Consider the following 21802-nt stretch of genomic DNA (forward strand, 5'->3'; position numbering starts at 1 on the left):
GCCGGGAGATGTAGTCCGGCGCTGAAGCCGGGCCCGAGAGAGGGCTGGCTGCTCCCTCCCTCGGGCCGCCTCCGGCAGGAGGTGCGTCAGCCGCCGCCGCCGGCGGGCAGGGAAGGCGCTTCCGGAGGTGGGAGGTCATAGCGTGGAGCAGCGCGCCGCTGTCCCGCTGCTGCGGAGGGGGCAGAGGACGAGCGGAGGGAGCGGCGGCGACGGCGGGGTCGGTCTGCGAGAACGCTTGCGGGGGAAGGCACCGGACGGCTCCGCCATGTCCTACTGCAGGCAAGAAGGTGCGCCGCGGTGTCCTCCCAATGTCATGCCGGGCGGGCTCGCCGTGAGGCGGCCGGGGGGCGGGGGTGAGGCGGGGCGGCTGCCCCATCATCTCAGCCCACGAAGGGAAGGCGCAGCCTGAGGGGAAAAGAGGCGGGAAAGCCGCCCGCGTGTGGCGGCGGGGGGAGAGAGCCGCCTCGCCTCTCTCCGCCGACATTTCTCCTCACGGTAGGCGGGAAGCCGCGGCGGGGCGGTTGGCCTGAGGCGGGGGAGGGCGCGGAGGGCCTCCACCGCCTGTGGGACCGGCCTGCGCTGTTGGGGAGGGGGGGGGGGGGGAGGAGGACACAGTGCCAGCACGCAGCCCGGGGCTGGAGCGTCCCCACGGCACGGCCGGAGCTGGGCGTGTGTGCGCCTCGGGGCTCGAAGTGTGGCGGGCCGGGCTTGGCTGCGGGGTGGCCGAGGCGTGCCGGCGGGCTCCCTGCCGCTGAGCGGAATGGCATCCTCCCGTAGGGGTTAAATTTCTGCTAGCTTAGCTGAAGTGGCCAGAGGTGGTGATTTGTTGTTTTGTTTTTTGGTTTTTTGTGGGTTTTTTTCCCTGTTTAAGGAAAAGACCGTAGATGGACAGGGGAGTAGAGTGCGAGCTTTGTTTCTGTATCTGTACAAGGTGTTATATTGTACGGGGTGTGATATTTATGAGGCTTGACCACTTCATATCCTGGGGGATATATTACCCCCGCCCTTGAAGGAATGTAAAGTGACCAAATATAAAGTTTCAAACTGGAAAAAAAAACTACTTTGTAGCTCTAAATGCCATTTTGAAGTTACAAATTTTGGCACACTGAATGCTGATTATAAACTGTATTGAGGTAGTCACGTTCTTAACTTACTTATTTTAACATCATCTTGCATCTTTGCAAGATCTGTAAGTTGTCTTATGGCATCCCACAAAATTACAGTGATGGGCATTAGAGTTCATGCATTTCTAGTTTCTTTTATATAAGAAAGAACTGGGCATTCTACATTGTAAAATTTGCTGGATTACAATGCAGAGTTGACAGAAAGCTGTTTCCCTTTTTAAAAGGGTTTAGATTTATCTGTTTCTCAGATGTGTTTAACTGCATATTGGTTATGAGCAAAGTAAAGGGGAGTTACTGAATACCTGCTGGTTGAGGTCACGCTGAGGGGCAAGAAGATACTAATTTCTAATAATGCCGAGTCACTGTAGTGAGCTTCATGAATTTAGAGAATGAAAGGAAGTTCTCGGGGAGCTTACCTTTCCCCCCACCTCCCCCCTGAATATTGAGTTGGACATTCAGAAGAGTTTCAGCCAGCTGTTCTTCTCTGCTTGTGTCTGCCTTAGCATGTTTTTTGTAGGTTTAGAGTTGTTGCAAAACTGTACTCAGGTTTCCAGCTAAGCCTCCCCACCCTGCTGCAGAACCTCTTTGTTAAATCAAGAGTGGCACAAGAGCAGGAAGCATGCTGTGGTGTTTTTCTATCCGTAGTAATGTTCACAGGGCCTTTCAATATAGTTGGTTCTACGCTGTTAAGGTGCTCTTCAGTATTTAGTTCAGATAATTATCATAAAATATTACACCAGTCTTTAATGGAGAGTACTGTTCCTTTTTTTTTTTTTTTTTTCCCTAACCCCTTCATCTAGGTTATTCTGGCAATGGAGTAGTTCAAGCTTGTTTTGAAACAGCTTTTTAACTTCACAGTTCAATGAACTGTACTGTGATCTGCAGCCATTACAGTATGTTGCTCTGAATACTGGAATTTGAGAAGAATAAAATTTCAGTTGAGTATGTGTTTCTCTGAACACACAACTGTTCTAATTGAAGGTGACTGATAGGTACAACAGAATTAATTCACTATTAACATTAATGCATCGTGTTGAATATCTCATTGCCTTGTGGTGTTTACCAGCTTTGTAAGTGATTCCTTCTGTCTCAGTTTTCTCTGAACTTTTGCTTGTTGTCTCCTCTATGGTAGGAAAAGACAGAATTATATTTGCGACCAAGGAGGACCATGAGACACCAAGCAGTGCTGAGCTGGTTGCAGATGACCCGGATGACCCTTATGAAGAGCAAGGTCAGTAGTAAGCAGAATAATGGAAGTAAGGAGTGATACATCACATACATCATATTCTAACAATCTTAAGAAAACCAAGAAGAACAAAAAACAAACTTTGTATGAAATAGGATCAAATTTTTCATTTTTAAAGATGGACGGCAGGTGGTTATTCAGTAAATAAACACTCAAACTCTTAGCAGTTTTGACTTCCAAATTAGGACATCACAAATTACAATTTTCCTTACAGTGTTTTTTTTTTTTTTTCTACAAAGTGCCCTGTTCAAATACATCAGTTGATGGCTTATAGTTTTGGTTAGTAGCCAGAGATATCCAGGAGAAAAAAAAAACCAAACCTCTTTCTTCCTTTCTTTTATTAACAAAGTTAGAGCTTAACTGGTGAAAATTATGGTTCACTGTTTTAAAGGACAAAGTGCAAAGTTCAGAGAAGCTGAAGTGAGTTACATACCGCTGTCACTGATACGAGTTGCTCACCTGCACGTGTGCAGTTGAAATTGCCTAATTTGGTGATCTCTGAATATCCAATTTAATATAAGTTATATCTGACTAGTCCTGTACTATACTAGTAGCAGTATAATCAATAACAAGTAGTAATATTTTTCAGTGGCACGTGACAGGTAAGTTCAAATTACTCAGTTTTCAACTATAACCATCTTGCCTTGAAAAGATGTAAGTTAAAGTTTTCAGTTCTTATGTGAAGTAGATCTAACCTGCAAATGGAGATTTAAGAGAGCAGAATATTTCTGAGGTGAAGACTTGTAATAATCTGCACAGAGCATATTTTAGGTTATTTCTAATAGGTAAATGAGATAATCTTCCTCCCATGATTAAGAATTTTGCTCCATTAATAATTTCTGCAAGTGTCTCTGTGACCTTTAGAGGGCAGTATTTAGGCACAGTTTAGCAGCTGGTGCAGACAGGGTGGCTTTGTTAGCTGATGTAGTATGTAGTTTAATTTGAACCGTATCTTCCTATGTCATTAAAATAACTTTTTTCATACATGGATTTGTGTTGAAATGACTTTTCATTTAGCTGCCTATCTTGGATTCATCACAACTGGATGTAGGCAGTAGATGTTTCTGAATGTTTTGCTCGTCAGCAGTGATGAGTCTGTTCAGTTTTATAATGACCCAAATGAGAACAATGACATAAACACCTTTCTGAAAATGAAATTAACAACGGCAGTTTAGTATCTATCAGGAGTTCTACCTCATATTTTCAGGTAGGTTGTTTTGCTGGCTAACACCCAATACCTAAACTGCCTATTTGGTGGGAACAGCCTATGCTTTGGGATTTGTCATCATTTTCACGTGGGGATGGTGCATCAGTCCCTAAAGATTTCAGATAGAGATGCCTACAGGCAGTGAAATCTGTGGCACTCATAGGTGTTACTGCTTTGACCAGGATGGAACCTACAAATGATTCATATAAAGTATTCATCCTTAGGTTGAAAATAGTGTCTGAGGAAAGCTCATTTTTAAGAGTATTTGCTCCCATGAATATGCTATGTGGGAGTGAAACAAAATCAGAGTTGTTAATTCCTGTCTCAGGCAAATTTTAAATTTTTTTATTGGTCTATTAAGGGACAAGTTAACAGCCTCTAAGGATCAGATGATTGAATTAAGTTACCCGTTCCTTTTCTGTGGCCTGTGGCTTTCTGCTTGTCCGAAAAACTGGAGACTGCTTGCAAAATAAAGCAGTGAGATACTTTTTCTAGATCTCACATCTGGAGAACATGAAAACCCTTGGAGATTTTATGCTTCACTGAACTGTTAAGTGAACATCTGGTGGGTTGTTTTTTCTAGCAATCCTGTATTTACGGCATGTTGGATCACTTGCTTCCAAAACTATAGAGCAGGGAAGAAAAGAGAGAAAGCTAGAAGCTAGTTACATCAGGGACACCTTACACTGAAAATGTGTGTCTGTGTGACTTAAAATGAGAAACTCTGTAAACTGTTTAAATACTGTTAATAACTTTGAGTTGGGTTTTTTTTTGGTGTGGGGATTTATTTTTTTTTTCGTCTGAGCATGTGGTAGATAAGTTACTACCATGTTTTAAGAGTTCTCTGAAAAATCACGTGAATGGTCTCAGGCTACAATGCACCAGATCAAAACAGGGAAACAATTGACATATCACAGAATGTAGCTGCATCTAATATGAGTGAAATTTAAGGGCAGGAAAGACATATGGGCAAAATGTTTTAGAATATGTTAAAGTGCAGAAGCTCTGGCTCATGTGGTTTTTATTTAAAAGAAAATTGGAAAGGGCTTTGCTGTACATAAAGTAACATGCAGACTTTTCTAATTTAGCTTCTACTTTGAATAGAAGTCTTGATTTCCAGTGTTCAACTTCTGTGGTATAATTCACTATAGTGACTCTTTTCATCTTTTCTGCTGTGCTGTACACAGAACAGTCATATCTGGGAAAGAATAGACTTAATCTATAGATATACCGTAATTTTTATTATTTTCTAATGCAGCTGAAAATTTTATTTGAGGGTTTTTTTTTTGTTTTTTTTTTTGTTGGGGCCTTTTTCATACTTAAACATGTAGTTTGGAATTTTTGGGTAGTTCTTATTTTGTTTGAGGCATTAACAGACAGTAGTCTTTGAGCTGTCTACTTTAGTCACTAGATCACTTGGGAAAACTTGTGCTCTGTTTCCCTTGAGAAAATAAAGTTGTGTAGTAGTATTATTTCTATCAGTTACAAGATTTACTTATTTAGTTAGTTCTCTATTAGTTATGAGATTTTGGTAGGCAAAATGTTAATGGCTCACTTTAAGCCAAAAACATTGAAAGAAATGAAGCCACGTGAAATGGGAAGGCAGACAAACCAGGGTTAGGTTCAAGTTAGCATTTCGTATTGCAGTGTATCTCAAAGTTCACTGTGCCTTTTAACATCTGTGGCTGATGGAAACAAATGAAGAATTCATTTGCAGCATTTTTGAAATAGTATTCTCACTGTAAAGCTTGTTTCTGGTCTTATGTGTTGCAGGTGAAAGAATTCAAATATGAAAGATTTCTAGTTTTCATTGAGATCTTTGCTCCCATCAGAATAATTTCTTATTTTATTAGGCTTATATGAAGAAGGCACTGGTGAGTTTTAGACAAATAAAAAAGTCATTTTTATTAGCATTACAGCTGTGATAGCAGAGTTGCCTAAAATTGCTTATGGAATTGCACCTCAAACACAGGTGGTTGCTGTCCTCTCCCTTCTCTGTTTCTCCAAACTTGTTCCAGACATCTTATTTTAGAGACAGTTTTGAAATGGTTTCCACAAAGGTCTGATGAAGCAAAAACCCCAGTGCTTTTAAGAAAGAACTCGATGAATGATCAGATGTACAGGACTGTTTTTATGACTGATGATGTTCCTTTCAATCCTGCTTCCTTGTCTGTCGTCTTACGTTGTGAATCACTGGCAGATGAACTTTTTATTGGAATATTTGTCATATATTAGGGAAGAAACTTTTCTCAGAACAGTGGGACTTCATTACAGCAAGTACAAAGACAAGTCGTGACATAAATGCAGATGGGTCTGCCTTCAGCCGTGGTACTAACAGATCCCATGAGCTAAGAGAGATTAGGTTGTGCGATGTCAGCAGTTAATTGCTAACGCAAACCTTGATCTACTATGACGTAAACAGGGTTGTTTTTTTCTTCCCCAAGCGTAAGCTTAAGTAGATTATGAACCACTGGATCAGTGAAGTTCAAGCCGCATTTGAAAGAAGTTTTAATTTAATTTTAATTGAAAATAGTGATCCTGTCTAGTGCAGACTTATGATTCAGGGCAAGTGATAGATGAAATCTGTTCCAGTTTTGTGTTCTAAACTAGCTGATACACTTAATCATTGAAGTGTGCATTCTGCGGTAATTATTGGTAAGAAAATGCTTGGGTTTAGTTTGTTTTTTAAAGCATGGTTTCTGTGCAAATAACATCCAAAACTGATGCTATTTCAGTGATCAAATAGGTGCGAATCAATGCTCATGTGATACACAAGAATGTATTGTTTATGGGATAACTCTTAGATTGTTGTTAAAATGTGCATGCTTACAGTGCAGTTCTGGTTCTAAAAGGAACAATTTAAGAGAATTGTTTTACAAGTAGTTTTGTCTTCAGGAACATTTTGGAGCTCTTCAGTTATTTATTCTTTTTGAAGTATTAGAAAAATGACTGTTTAAAATGACTGGTTGATGTTAGTGAAGAGGAATATAGGAGTTCAATATCTAGTTTACAAAGCAAGCCATATTTCTTCTACACTGTATGATCAACATCTTTCTGCTTTATGTTAATCCTGGAAATAAGGAATCTGGCACCAGCCATCCATTTCCTTGTCTCAGAAGTTCTGCTTTTCCTCCAGGCAGCTAGAGATGACATGATGCACTGTGCTAGGTGTATCTTCTCAGTGCAGTGATTATTACAGATATTGTACAAATCTATCTTGCTGAATAAAGCATGATCTATGAAAAATGACAGTATTACTGTAGTTGACAGTAATGTCAACTAAATCATGTCAACTAATGTCAACTAATTGACTAGTTGACTAAAATGTCAACTAATGTCATGCTAAGGAGACCATTACTTTCTGTGACGAAAATGAGACTGATCAATACTGAGATTTGTCTGACCAATTTTCTGCTGAACTGCATTGACTGAGTTAGAGCACATTGTTGATGAATTGCAAATCAGAGTAAAATTTTCCTTTCATTCCTTTTAATATAGCAATAAACATGGCTGAGCTGCTTTTGTTGTACCAGTACGTAAGATGCATGATATTGTGGCCTAGTGTCTGTGGAGTTGCGAGTGGGAGTGAAATGTACACCTGGAACTTCATGATCCCATGGGACAAAGACCATAAGTAGGCTTACTGAATTCTGTGGGAGTATTTTAAGTAACATCAAGTTACATCAGGCCCTAAATACAATTTCATGTTCAGATTGGAATTAATGCAACTTTATTCTCTGACAATTGTAGTTTCATACCTGCTTCTGAAGGGAAAGTACTTAACAGCATGTGCATAAACCTGAAGTTTAGCTTCTGCAGAAACTCAATCTGGAGATGAAGTTAGAGAAGTCTACTAGAGAGGAGGAGAGCAATCTGTTAAAGTGGAGAAGAAACCACTTTGGATCACAGCATAGTGTTTATCTTGTTCTTTGTAGATTAATATAACTACATGTATGTTCTTGCAAAATAGAGAAAGGGAATGGAGATTTATTGCTTTAGAGGAATGTATTAGAGACTCTAGAAGCCCATATAAACAAGTCTATTATGTTACATTTCTATACCTGTTTAAAAGGTTTTCTAAAACTTAGAGGAAATGAGTTCTCTGGCTTGCTGCTTGAACTTCATTATACACATCAGTTGATGTCTCAAAGAACATATGCTCATTTAAATCCCCACCTTGCTATTCCATCACTGAAGTATTTCTGTGATGACTTTAACTGTTCCAGAGCAGAAATTTACAGCTGTTCCAGTTTCTTTAGAGTCTAAAAGGAAACCTAACTCAGCTGTGATCTAAAGCACAGTTTGATTTCTGGGAACCAGACAGACTGGCACGCTCTCGCTATTGCTTCTGTTCTGTGGCACCTGACTTAATCTGTGTCGTAGAAATAAATTGATTTTCATTTTCGTAATTCTGGTTTTCCAGTTCAAATTTAAGGGACAAAATTGTAGATCAGTATTCCAGAGTTCATTTAAAACAAGAAGAAATATGCATTCATCCAACTTGATTTAAAAGAATATGTTCTTAATACTGGAATTAAATTCTAATGACTTACATGACATGCTTTTAAGGCTTATTCTCTCTTGACAGAGCCTGGCAAGTGGATTGACTTAACTTTGATCTGTTTTGCACTTTCTTAGAATATTATCAGCAGTCTAGTCCAGGGAGGAAGACTTAATTTGGGCATGGATATAGAACTAATCTTACTTGTGCCCAGTAAGAGATCATACAGATCAGAGGTAGAAAGAGACTGGCTAGGAAGTGAAAGGTGTTTAGCACCCTTGAAGCTGCAGAACTAATATGACATTGTTAATACTTCAGCTTACACCTGCAACCTAGCAGCTTTCACTGAATGAAGTCAATTTTTGGAAAGAGTGCTTAATTTTTCTTCTCTCTTGTTCGTTCAGGATTGATATTGCCCAATGGAGATATCAATTGGAATTGCCCATGCCTGGGTGGAATGGCTAGTGGTCCCTGTGGGGAACAGTTCAAGGCAGCCTTTTCTTGTTTCCACTATAGCACAGAAGAAATAAAGGGATCAGACTGTGTGGACCAATTCCGTGCAATGCAGGAATGCATGCAAAAATACCCAGATCTTTACCCTCAAGAGGATGAAAATGAAGAAAAAGAGAAGTTGAGCAAAGATTTGGAAGCTACTTCTATGGAGGCTTCTGCTGCCAAAGAGGAGAAGGGATCTAGCTAATGAAGATGCAAGGAGGCTGTTGTCTCCATTTTTCATTTTCAGAGACATGGACTTTTGCAGTATGTCTGTCTTTTGAGTTGTCAAGAAATGTTTGAGTTGTCAAGAAACGTTTCACCATTGTTCTATACACTGTATGATAGTGAATAATTTATTGCTGAAGGAGAAATCTCAGTGCTACAGCCTTGCAAATAAATACTGCGAAAAGAATGAGTACGTGTATGTATTGTGTAACCTTCTACCAGACATAGTTAATACTTTAACAGCTGGTTTTTACCCTCAAGTTCTCCTTGAGTTTTGACTTGAATAATGTCTTTAAATATACATAGTTTTCAACTACAATTCCACTAGTACACCAGGTCTGTCTTCATTTCAGTATGTTCTGATCAATAGCTGGTCTTTTTTAATGTATTCTGTTCTTTTAATAGAAATTGCATTAAATGATTGTTTTTCCTTAAAGAATTTCTTTTGCCAGAGTGATACAGGACATTAATAATGGCCTAAATCTAGACTTTGTGAAATAATTTCAAATGGTCTTCTTAGATGCTGGTAGTAAAATGCAACCATAATGTTGCATTAAAAGAATGCAGAAAATGTTGACGTGTGTTTCACCTTTGGTTTCATTTACTTACTGTGACAGCTTTTGCATTTTTAAAAATACGGTGTGTTGTACAACCATTGATAAAGGTGAATGGAGAGAATGTTGGTCACTGGCTTTATTTTTCCTCTGAAACCACAGGTTTTGGGTTCCTTTAGTTAGTACCTGCTCCTTCAGTGTCTAGACAGGCTCTTGTAAAGTACTTTGAGAATACAACGAAAATGTTACCTGGTGTAATGATCTCAAAACAGATACTGTGACTTAAGTGCATATTAAAAAGGAAATACTTTTTATCTTCACTGAAAACTCCTACTTCTGTGTGGTGTGTTTTTTTGTTAACACTGCTTGGATTTGAGAGATTCTTCCGTATTGTAAACAGACTTTGAATTGGTTTGTTGGTTGTGAAGATCGGTTGCTCCAGCTTGTCAAATTTTTATTCGTGTCCCATTCTTTTCTCCCCAGGCAGGAAGGCATTAAAAATGTAAAACATTTTCAGCAGCTACAATAGACTCTGGATCATTAACCAGCACTACAGAGGACCTGAACAGCTATTTAAATATTTGAAAATTACTTTAGAAGTGCAAATAATTTAATAGTAATTCACTATAGTTTAATACCTATGGGTAAGGGAATGCTACACCTTTTTCTTTCCTAACAAAATGTAGGTTGTGGGAACTGCATTGCAAAACAAATTGTACCTGTGGCTTCAGTAACTGTTCATTGCAGGGCTGTGGGTGTTTGTTTTTTTTTCCTCTCCTTATGTGTTGGTTAACTTAACCAAAGCATAAAAGGTTGCAGTGGTTATAATGTAGTCCAGTAAGTCTAGTAATTATTTAAACACTTGCCTGTCTCTGTTGGCAGCAGTCCTGAGCGCTCAGCAACATTGCTTCCATATAACATTTTGGTACCTCGTTGTTTGCGTAAGTTATTTCAGTGTTTAGCGATGATGCTTCTGAGTGTTTGAGGGGAATTTCTGTTAAATTTTACAGTGTGTTTGAGCTGTCTATATTTCAGAACAGCTGTTGGATCCTCAAAAAAGTTGTAGGCCATTAAGTGACTGAAAACTACTCAGTTGTGAGAGTGTGGATGGCAGGTACTCTCAGCATCTCTTTGCTTTTAAAAGAAACAAAGTGTGACAGAGTTTCTCAGTGTGACTCTTTCAGGTGTAGGAAGACAAGTGCCAAGTTAGCCTGAGTAAATGGGCACAAAAGCAGCAGTGATAAACCTTGGCACTTAGGCAATTGGACCATGAAAATGAAATCTTAGGCAATCAGATAAACACTGGGCACCAAATACAAAAAAATAAATCTCATGCACCCAAGCTTTTGGTTGTTCAAATGGAAATCCAATGCATTATTTGTGAAGAAGCAAGAGCTGTTTCTGAAGAGATGCTCTGTTCCAAGAACAGTTTGCCTCCTATTTTTTTTTTTCTGGTGTGCTTTTCTTTCCCACGTTGCCACAGGTTTTGGATTTATCCTCTGGAACAGCATTTATAGCCTCTGTGCACTAAAACATAAAAGGCAAGAATCCTGGTCCTACAGCAGGGACCTGAACCTAATACTGACAGAGGACCTTGCAGCATATAATCCAACATATTTGAAGGTGATTAGGATGGAGTTGCTTCTTTCTGACTCAGCTGTGACTTGGTAACATCTTGTGCTACACCCAGTATAAATATGGAATACGTGTAAGGGCCTTATATCAGAAACTGAAAAACACTGTGTAATGTGTTTGAGGTGTTCTGAGAAAGGAAGTCATATCTCTAATCCTAAAGAGGTCTTTGTGGAAATTACCACTTTATTCTTCTATACATGTCAAATTAGAAACTAGCGTTAACTGTCATCACTTCACTGCATTTGCATTCTGGATAATCCCTTAAAAGTGGAAGTGATGTAACTTGGACTAAAAAAATATCAAGTCTCTCTCATTCTCCTCAACTACACTTTTTTTTTTTTATTATTTTTTTTTACCCCTCACCTTGCTTCTGTTCCTGCTGTGAGTGCCAGCCTGTTCTATTTTTGACTGATTCCCCCCCCCCCCCCAACCCCATTGAAAACTTAAAATAGTAATTAAGACTTGCTTGGCAGGGAACTAGGGCTATATATTGAGACACAGAGTCCAGTCCCTCCTTTTTTCTGGTTTGGTTCTTAAGAGTACGTTTCCTGCCATGGAATTTGTATTTTGCTGCATTAAGAGAAGTAAAATGCAGCCAGGCTTCCTTCTGGATTTTAAGTTTGGACAACCATGTAGTAAAGCTTGGGCTTCAGTGAAAGATTAGAAATTAGAAGGTGGATCACAGTAAATATGTATTGCCACTTCCTTGGACCCGTGAAAGTCAAGAAAGAGAAGCTTGAACATTTGTGTCAAGTGTGGGCTCTGAAGCTGGTTTTGATGATGCACTTTTAGGGTCAAGTTGCCTGTCTTGACCATTATATATCCCTTGATAGTATTACAGAATTTACGTGGAGATTTCTTTTCCATCTCTACTAGTAGACTTGTTTTTAACTCAGATGAACAGGGGAAAAATAAACTGTGGAGTTTTGTGGGTTTTTTGCTATGTAAACTAATGCAGTTGTCTAGGTATAGATAATGCAACTCCTTTCTAGTACGTTTCCCAGCATTGCTTTGTTGACGTGATTTTCCTCTTAAAGTTGCATGCTTCCATTTTTAAATCTAAGATCAATCAGTGGTTATTTTAGTATGTAATAAAGATGATAAAATGATCCCTAGCAATATGTGGCAAGCTTGTGAAATAAGCAGATGATAAGTTTTATTTTTATTGTCTGGGTACAAAACTTAGAGCTGCATATTGCTGCCTTGTTCTAATGCGTTTCTTATTTTCTGCATAAATAATGTCTTGGTTCTTAATCTGCCATCAGAGAGCTACTGATTCTCTCAGGGGGAGTAGTAGGTTCAAATGTTCTTGGGAGTGCTCGCATGGAGTCATTTTGTAATGATCTTACGCGTGCTGTATCAGGTGCTTTTGTACGTCAAGTGAAAAGCAGCCACTGGTGGGGAGAGGGAAAGCTTTCATTATGAAATAATTGCTCTATATTTAATTCTATGCCTTTTAGTTGATCTCTGTCTTATAGAAACTGACGTGCTGGATGTGATTAAATGTTTATTAAAAGGAACTGCTAACAAGGCATGAAGCACTTCTAGATGTTATAGAATATGTTTTTAGTACAAATTACTCAGTCTGAACAGTTATATGTCGATATAATCCCAGTTGGATTTTATCCATTTACTTTTTCAAATTAAAAGAGGTGATTTTACTTGTACTTGTCCTATAGACTTTTATCATTGCTCCTAAAATACTGCCTTGAACAGTATTACTATGTAATACTTCAGTTTTCCAGTTTTAATCATTCTTCTTCGGTTGTTGCATGCCCTTGTAATTCTGGAGTTCATGCAGTGGTGACACAAGCCATAGTTTTGAATGCTGGGTAGGACTGTTACCAACTGGCTGGAACCCCTCCATGATGCAGGCCATAAATTCATATATAACTTGTCATAACTTGCTTGTTAAGATGAGGTTGTTCCTGCAATCAACTTAAACTTGAATCAGTGGAACGTGTGTCACGTGTCCTGATGGGAATAAAGATTGCCTATAAAACTTGTCTCTTATAGGTGATAGTTTTAACATAAAATATATTCTAAAATATAATTGAACTACTTAAAAAAGGTTAAAGTTAGATAAAATTGCATGTTCAGAATGTGTTTAAAAGTTGCTCATTAATTTTTTTCTGCTTTTCTCTGCAGTACAGCCTACCTGCATTTCAAAGACCGAACTTTAACTTGTGTTTAGTAACTTTCCTAGAGATACGACCTTACTTCAGGTGTGAAAATGACATTTCTTTTTTTTTTTCCCCTTCGTCCCTGAAACGGGAATGATGTACACAACGGTGTCTAGAGGGAGATGTTTATCTTGCGGTTTATTCTAGGGATTCTTAGATCTGGTGATCTGGCAGGGCTATGTTGGAAACAAGATCTATATCCTATGCAGTTCTTATTGAGAATGTCCTTGTTAAACCTTACAGTAATGTCTAAGGCACTTATCTGATCACGCGTCAATGAATCTCTTTGAGGAAAGTTGTTACCTAAATAGGTAGAACCTACTTTCTTATTCCTGGGGAAGAAAAAGGGATATTATAGGCTTCTTAGACTTTTGTTTTACTTCTCATTAAAATTCTAGCAGTGTTAGTGTGGGACAGTGTAGAGAAACTACCAGCAGTTTGTCATTTATTCTTAATCGGCTCTATTCATTGGATATGACTTCATTTTGTTGAACAGCACCAGCTTGTCTGCAGTTGTTTTTCAACTGCTTTTAACCCCTGTGCAGCTGATGTTTTGTTAGTGACACTGAGAACATGAGAGAAGATCTGCCCAGTAGAGGAAGAGTGGAGAACTGCAGCAATGATTATTTAAAAAGTGAAGTTATTTAAACTATCAAACTGAGTAATTTGGTGGTGAATTCAGAGCTAGAGCATGAGGTTATCAAGGCCTGAAACAGTAAGAAATTAGGCTTTCTTTTTTTTTTTTTTTTTAATCTTTGTCACTGTAGGCTAGTTCTGACTGCATAGGGTAAGATGAGTAGAGTTCTAGTTCAAGACTTACAAATCTGTAGCTGAACATGGAAGAAGCAGCAGCTTATTTCTTTCTCAAATATTGATGTATCATTATACTACAGAGGCCAAGAAATAGGCCAAAGATTGCGAAAACACTGGAATATTATTAAATGTAATACATAACTGTTCCTATCTCTCCTTTCTCTTTGCAACATGAAGAACCTAAACTAATGAACTAGGTTGGATCCGGCTGATTTTCTTCCAATTTGGCCCTGCATGGAACACGCAAAGGTTGGCAGAATTTGGTCGGATGCCATGCTTGTAGTTAGCATTTCCCATGCTGTGTGCGAAGCTGCTGATTTAGAATTAGTGCAGTTGATACCATTATGGTTTTGTACTGGGGGTGCGTAATGTTATTGATGGGTGTTACTGCGCAGTTAACAGTTGTTAACTTGTGATTTTTCTCATAAAGGCCATGTTATAAATTGAGTTAATATTTTCAGAGGTAGACTGGCAATTTTTCAAATGCAGAAGAGCGGAGGGACTGACAGTCTGGGCTAGCAGAACTTGTTACTGTCCCATGTTGGCCTGTGGTGCTTGTCATGAAAGCACTATACCTGACATAAAGCTACTATCTAGTACCAATATGTAGGGACAGTCTCCTGGATCTAAAGTCACTTTTAAGACTCAGACTTGTGTATTTGAAAGTGTTACGTTATAGTGTTTCTCAGCTGCAAGACAAAAGCATGATGGCAATGTTTATCCTGTCGTTAATGTGAAGAATGAAGACTTGGGTCTTAGAGGTACAGTTTTCTGAGTACAAGTCTACAGGTAAGGTAAAAACTTGTACAGGACCCGCAAGAGTAAGTGCAACTCTAATGTAGAGTGGCAAAGGTAAGTCTCTGTAATACTCTGCCTTGATTTTAAGTATGGAGACCTACATGAACAGACTTTGTCTACCTGAGTGCTGAGCATTTATAGGTAAGGCATCTTCCACCTGCCTGTCGTGCATTTCTGTTTTCACGCCTTGCATCCCACAAATCAACTCTCTGTAAAGAAGCTGCTTTAGGATGTGTTAAGTATTTTTTTAGACATCATTAGACCTCAAACCAGTAAAACTTTGTGTATTTCTTTTGGGAATTAAGCTCCGGCAAGTACCTACATGTAAGATTTTGCAGGATTGAGTTTTGATCAGTCGAATTAACATGCCATTTACATAAATTAACTGTTCCTGTTTTGTTTCTTATCTGTACATGTTCTCATACCAAATGTACATTATTATTTTTTTTTGGCAAGTTGCTCAGTAGAAAAATGATGTGTATCATGGTTCCCTTATGAGCTAAATGGCTCCATTTGCCTGACTCTGTGCTAACACTATCGAAGCAAGAGCCTGATGTTTGCAGTGTTTGTGGTTTATTAATTTAAAAAGAATTAATGTGCATGTTGTTTGGGGATTGCATGGTTTAAACTTTTAAAAATAGATCCCAAGCCTCACATCAATATAAACGTCTGAGTATTTTTAATTGAAGTTTTAAGTACAAAAAAAAAAAGTGCTACAACACATAACAAATAACACAGTAACTTTTCCAGGTTTTGGGGACTTCAGGGAGCACATCACGTGAATGTTATCAATTCAAAGAAAGCTTATATCAAGCTGCATGGAAAAATTATGAGACATGATAAATGCTACAGAGAAAACATTCTTTATAGCAGTGAGCCTCTCAGAAGAGCAGTGCACAAAGGTTGTGCATGGGTACATTTTCCTTCTTAGCTGCCTGCCAAGAGCAGAAGCTGGAGAAGTGTTAGTAGCAACACGTTGGTATATTGGAGTTAGGGCTCAGCATTCACAATGGCCATTTAATGAACTAGTTTGATGCTTTAAGGGTTTGCATTGCCAGGATGACCATGTATTCCTGGATACACCTGCTACAGCTGTTAGAGAGCTACTATGACCTCCAGCATCCCGAGTTTGCTGCTATCTGGAAAGTTGCATGTTCTTTTGCTTCAAGTTATCACCTGCCCTATTACAAATTTTCTACAGCTTTCCAGACTTCTTTTCTTGTGGGTAAAGGCTTTTATTTCATCTTTATATAGGATTTCCAAGTGATATGTCATTGCTACTGTTTGCTATGTGGTTGCTACTGCTTATGAGACGCCTTGTCTATTTGGGTGCTGTAGGGCTGTTCATGTGGCTATTTTAAAGACTGATCCCATGTTAGATGTACTAAAAAGCTGTCCAGCCACTTCTGTATAGGACAATTGCATCCTTTTTTCCATGTTAATATTCTTTGTATTACTGTGCCACCGAAGACGCACAGTCACAGAGGGGATCACAAGGTATGTGATATTGTACACAGGCCTACAAAACAATCCTTTTTTAGTACAGGAATACCTTCTATGGTAGTTAAATAACTCTTTTCCTTTCCAAAGTCTCATGGTGATCAATTTAAACTTTCTCATCTCTTCTTTAATCAATAGCTGTTCTAACTTGATCTATGCAGTTCACTTCTATTTAGATACTTATTTTCAGAGAGACTACCTGGATTGCAGCACTGCAGAACAAAGAGATTGCACATGGTAGCTCAGTGTGAGTTAGAACTTTATTCTTTTATTTTTCTTCTCTGTGAACTCAAGAGATACCTGATTAGCAGAAGTAGTGATACCAGTAAAAAGTCAATTTGCAGTGTTGACTCACCCTAATATGCTCTTATTTTTCACTTTCAATTAAATTCCACGCTTATGGAATACCTGCCACTCTATAGAGCAAAACCATTAAACAACAGCTAGTAGTTGGAACAAAATGTGCAGTGTTTCCAACTAATGGAGGGAATGAAGTAGACTCAGCTATACGGGTACCTGCAAGTAAATTAGAGATTTGAAAAGAATGGGAGATTAGAAGGAGGCGAGGAAATTAACTGAATTTTTTTGGGTTCCCCCAAATATGCTTTTCTCAAAAGTGTGTGTACGTATCACCTACTTTTGACATAGTCATCAATATATTACATATTTCAGATATCTTGTTTGCATACATCAGTGCTTGCATTTGGTAGTCATTAATCGCTGTATTGCAGTAGGCCCCAAGAGAACACACCAGCGTATGAATATTCTTGTTCCAAATCATATTGCTACTAGCGGTAGCTAGAAATGCTTGTAAATGACCGTGTTAAAAAATAACTTTCACCCACAGAAAGGAACTATGCAGATGTTTACCCTCCCCACAAAATCACCAGTCTGGCAGAAAAAATGGAATATGTGAGTTTGCTTTAATATGATACTGACTGTAAAGCCAAGTGGAGTATGATCATCATTAAGTAAGATCCCCTGCAGGCAAAATGGTCTGTGTTGAAGAGTGTTCCTTAGCTTAGCTCTAAATCTACACTTGATTTTCATTTATTCTGAGAGGCTCTTTGAGAACAGACTGTAAATTCACATACACATCTTTATTGATATTTGAAAGAGAACTAGTCAATCTTTTTGTTGTGAAATGATTTCTGGAGACAGTAAAGAAAGCAATTGCTACGTTCTTAATTTCTGTAAGCTGACATTTCAAATTAAGCCAAATTTCTTGGTTTAAAGGTGTTTTATTGCATTAATTAAATGGCTTGTTGGAGATGCCACATTGTTGGATACCACTTTAGGTAACAACAAATAAATAATGAAGAGGGAAAACACTAGCATTGGAGGAGGGGAGACTCTGGAAAGGGAGGAGGAATAAATACTGTTTATGCACTGCTGGGAGAAAAGTGGAACTTTTTTTTTTTAAATATCTGCCTGTCATCAATTTCCAAATGAGCTGAAGCTTTTTCTGCTGTTCAACCAATATGAAACTAAAAGGAAAACAGCAACAAATGGAATGAAAGAAGCTGGTTTTTCAGATTCCCAGCAATAAACAGAATAAACTGATGGCCTAAGCTGTAGACAGGACTTCCATCCTTCTGCATTAGTATTAGGTTTTTCTAGATACTCCATGTGCCAGTCAGACAGTGCTAAATGAAGATATCTCCTTTTTTCCTGAGAGCATTAAAAAAATTACAGACATGCAATAGAAAGACGCAAAAGTAGCATATGTGCATGCTTCTTCTCTGTAACCCCCTGAAAGAATAGACTGACTCATTATAATTTCTGCTTTACTTGATGAGAGAATGTGCTCCAACCAGCTTCATTTGATTGTGAGCCCTTAAACAGGGGACACAGGTCTTAAACTACAATTTCCTCAAAATACTGCATTAGGGAATGACTTGAGTAGCTACCCCTTAATTACTACAGGATAGGGTAAAACTGATTTAGAAAGAATGCTTTTGCAGAACCGAACTGTTTTTACCTAGAGTGCAGATGTTACCACTCCTATACTTCTGTGGAGGGAAAAATAATCCCCATCACAATGGTAAAGAAGCCGAGCTTCAGTGTCCTAACCTGAAGTGTGACTGAGAGGAAATAAAGCAGAACGAAAGTGCGAAGTGCAATCAAATGCCAGTGGTCTCGAGCACAGTTTGAATAGCCAGGTTCCTCTCACAGTAACTATATCTACCTCATTTGATACACAGTCCAGCCATTTCATTTACCTCCTGCTTCTGCCTTGTAGCTTTTGTAATGTTACAGTCTCAACTTCAGCAGTTACTAGTTCCTCACACGTCTTGGCTCTTTCCTAGCTTAAGGCTTTTTTAGCGGTAGTCGCTGTGAAACCTTTGTGGTGTTACAGACTAAATACTACAGCAAAGAGCAAAATGACCTTTGAGAACAAATTTCACTGAATTTCACTGAATTTTTAGAGTTGGAAGGGACCATAAAGATCATCTAGTCCAACTCCCCTGCTGAAGCAGGATTGCCCAGAGCATGTCAGAGCATGTTACTCAGGACTGTATCCAGGCGGGTCTTGAAAATCTCCAAAGAAGGGGACTCCACAGCCTCCCTGGGCAGCCTGTTCCAGTGCTCTGTCACCCTCACTGTGAAGAAGAGAAATGGATTTGGAATCAAGTTTTAGTCGAGGTGCTTTCTGCAGCAGACCGCAGCGCTAAGCACTGATGATAGCAATATTCATCTATAAACGACCTTGTCCCAAGATAAGTCACGTTAGTTTGTTCTGTTCAGCAGTGTGATAATATTGCCTTCTAGAAAGCAACCTGTTATACTGGCATAATTGCAGTCTGATGTTAAATCAATCTGAGCTCTTTTAAATAAGTATTATTTGACGTGCTTCTGTAGTGTTAAGCCACTTGTAAAGCTGAAATAAATTGCTGCCTGTTAGTGGTCACTTCTAAAGAGAACTACACCCAAGTAATGAATGCATTATGTAAGCAGCTTATACGTATTACTATCAGGCTCTGACCTGAAGTATGGAAACACTAATCCATATCTTTAGTTTTGCCTTGTAAAATGATTCTCTGGCTGTGTGGAAACAGGCTCAAATGAAGAACTGACTTGCAACCTATGTATGCTGCACTAGCTAATTTTGTATGATAAGGCTGTGCACTTTTTGAAAAAAGTAGTCGTGTTCTGAGTTTCCTGTCTAAGCACGTGAAAGGAGAAAGGATGGTAACTCTGCTTTCATCACTTCAGCTAGGAGCTTGTTGAATGGGAACGCATGAACTAACTACATCTTTCGCTGCAGTGTTTCTAAAAGGCAAAGTTTGGCACTGTAACTTCTGGAGCAGAAATTATTTGCACCCAGTTCGAAGAATATCTGATACTTGTTTTCCCAGATGTGCTTTCCAGGGTTTCACGAGGCTGTTCATGTTCACAAGGAGTTTGCTGGTCCTAGAGTCCTCCTGGCCTGCTATAAGATAGTCAGTACCTAGTTTTTAAAAAAAAAAAAAAAAAAAAAAAAAAAAGAAAGAAAAGACAAAACTTCAGTCAATAAATAGGAAAAAAACCAAAACAAACAGAACTAAATGCAGATTTTCCCTATTTCATAAGCATCTGGCATACAGCATCTTAGCCAGCTTCATCCAATTAACGCATGTACCATCTTTTGTGTAAACATACTTTCACGTGTATATTGTCAATGCAGACTCCTGAGCACACAGGTTCAATGCTGTCATATGATTATGCTCAGGAATTACAACTACAAATTGATTTAGCTCCAGGGGCCTTACCACTTACAAATTCAACACCTCCGTGTGCAGAAGACCAGGTTTGAGTCTGACCTATCTGACTTTCCTTTTAAGTCATTGTAACTCCATGTGCTTCAGTAGCATTACCCCTGGCTTGTGTAGGTATGATGAGTAGTAGAATTCAGTCTGAACAGATATGGAAGCTGGTATGATATATGAAAATAAAATAGAAAGACAGATTGCCTAGATTATAACCTTAAGATACAGGTAGCAGAGCCTCAAAAAAGAGGTCTGTGATCAAAAAAGTGGGTAATTACACATGGAGACAAGAAACAAGTGCTACTAATAATCACGTCACTGCCTTAGGTGTATAAGCAATCTTTGTGTTATATTCACTGTAGTAAGTAAAATCCCCTCATTGATCAGAATTTAGAGAAACAGAGGCACACCCATGGCAAGTTAGGTGTGAGGTTCTGCACAGGGATCTGCAGGGATCTGATGGCTGCTACTTATTGCCTTTGTTCCCTCCTGCCACTATGCCCTCGTTCTTGAAAGTTGTATGCTGGGAAGCAACTGTTAATGCTTGTATAGAAAGGAGAGCAAAGGTGGGTGTAAAAGCCCCAAGAAAGTAAAAGTAAGGTTTCCACCATGAGTCAGGGCATACTCTGGTCTCGGGTCAGGGGTTCAGTCAAGCAATATGTTGAAATCTGCAGAACTGCAGTGATTGGGACCTCTCCATCGCTTTAGTTTCTATCAAGAGGCAGTGGCACAATATCTATATCTCTAGTATCTAAATTTCTGAGCCATATGTCTTCAGCCTTATGTTTCTAAAGAGGTGCAACGTAAAGCTAGAGAAGTACAAAGGAGAAAAAAGTGTGATATTTTCCCTTTTCAAATATGTGTTGGATCAGATGTACTGTCATCGTATTTAAGCAATATGTTTTATTCATGTCAGGGCTCCCACAGTTTCACAGGGAGCGCTGGTAAGTACTTAATTATGCACAACTGTGCCACTGGAATTTAAGTAAAGGAAAACACCTTATTCATTTGGACTACATTAAGCCAAAAATTTTATGCAAATTCAAGAACTACCCCAAAAAAGAGGGCTCAGGGTCTATATTACATTTCAATGCAAATTCAGTATGCAGTCTTTCACTCGATAGAGATAGTGGAAGATGAAATTTGTTTCTGAGACAGTACAGGTCATTTTGCCATCACAAGAAAAATTCATACTAAGTTTGATTTGACACAGCTTTTCCTAAAACAGCTGTCTCTCGTATGTGGCTAATTTCAGCTGAGAGCTTGTCTTAAAGGTTAGATTAAACTTTACATTTTAAGTGAAGCACAAGGAATTCCTTTAACTCAGTGGATATGCTTTTGATGTATTCAGAGGAAAAAGCATGGGGTAATTTTTCTATCAGGTGCTGCTTTTAGAATGATAACAAGTCACCATTTTCTGCGGTGTACGGTTGAATAATGAAACATGATCCCCAGCATGCACTACTGCTCACCCTAAGGACACCCAAAGTCTTGTCTTATTAGGATTTGATCTCAGGACATGGTCCCAAAGACTTAGAACTTCCAGAGATATGAAGAAAAGCTGTAAATAATCACATTCTGTCAGAATTAGACACCTAGCATCTGCTTAGGCACCTGGGGACATGGTTTAGTGGTAGACTTGGCAGTGTTAGGTTTACGGTTGGACTCAATAATCTTAAAGGTCTTTTCCAACCTAAAAGATTCTATGATTCTACTTGAATAAATAGAGTCCAGGCTCAAAAATGCATGATTCTGATATTACCCAGAGATTT

At 38.8% G+C, this 21802-nt stretch overlaps 2 protein-coding genes across 2 annotated transcripts in view; one reads left to right on the plus strand and one right to left on the minus strand.

Annotated features, from left to right (window-relative positions):
* Positions 1-101: 101 nt before the first annotated feature.
* On the plus strand, positions 102-9874 carry CHCHD4 (coiled-coil-helix-coiled-coil-helix domain containing 4). Its single transcript, XM_074152233.1, has 3 exons — positions 102-287; positions 2257-2355; positions 8483-9874. The coding sequence occupies exons 1-3, from the start codon at positions 266-268 to the stop codon at positions 8776-8778; spliced, it is 417 nt and encodes a 138-aa protein (XP_074008334.1). The 5' UTR covers positions 102-265; the 3' UTR covers positions 8779-9874.
* Positions 9875-19595: 9721 nt separating this feature from the next.
* The window catches only part of LOC141467546 (netrin-4-like), a 48713-nt gene continuing 46506 nt past the window's right edge, over positions 19596-21802 (minus strand). Inside the window, exon 10 of the mRNA XM_074152147.1 lies at positions 19596-19732. Within this exon, the coding sequence (XP_074008248.1) occupies positions 19596-19732 (137 nt within the window). The remainder of the gene's footprint in view (positions 19733-21802) is intronic.

Source organism: Numenius arquata, chromosome 8, assembly GCF_964106895.1.
Source record: "Numenius arquata chromosome 8, bNumArq3.hap1.1, whole genome shotgun sequence".
Lineage (NCBI taxonomy): Eukaryota > Metazoa > Chordata > Aves > Charadriiformes > Scolopacidae > Numenius > Numenius arquata.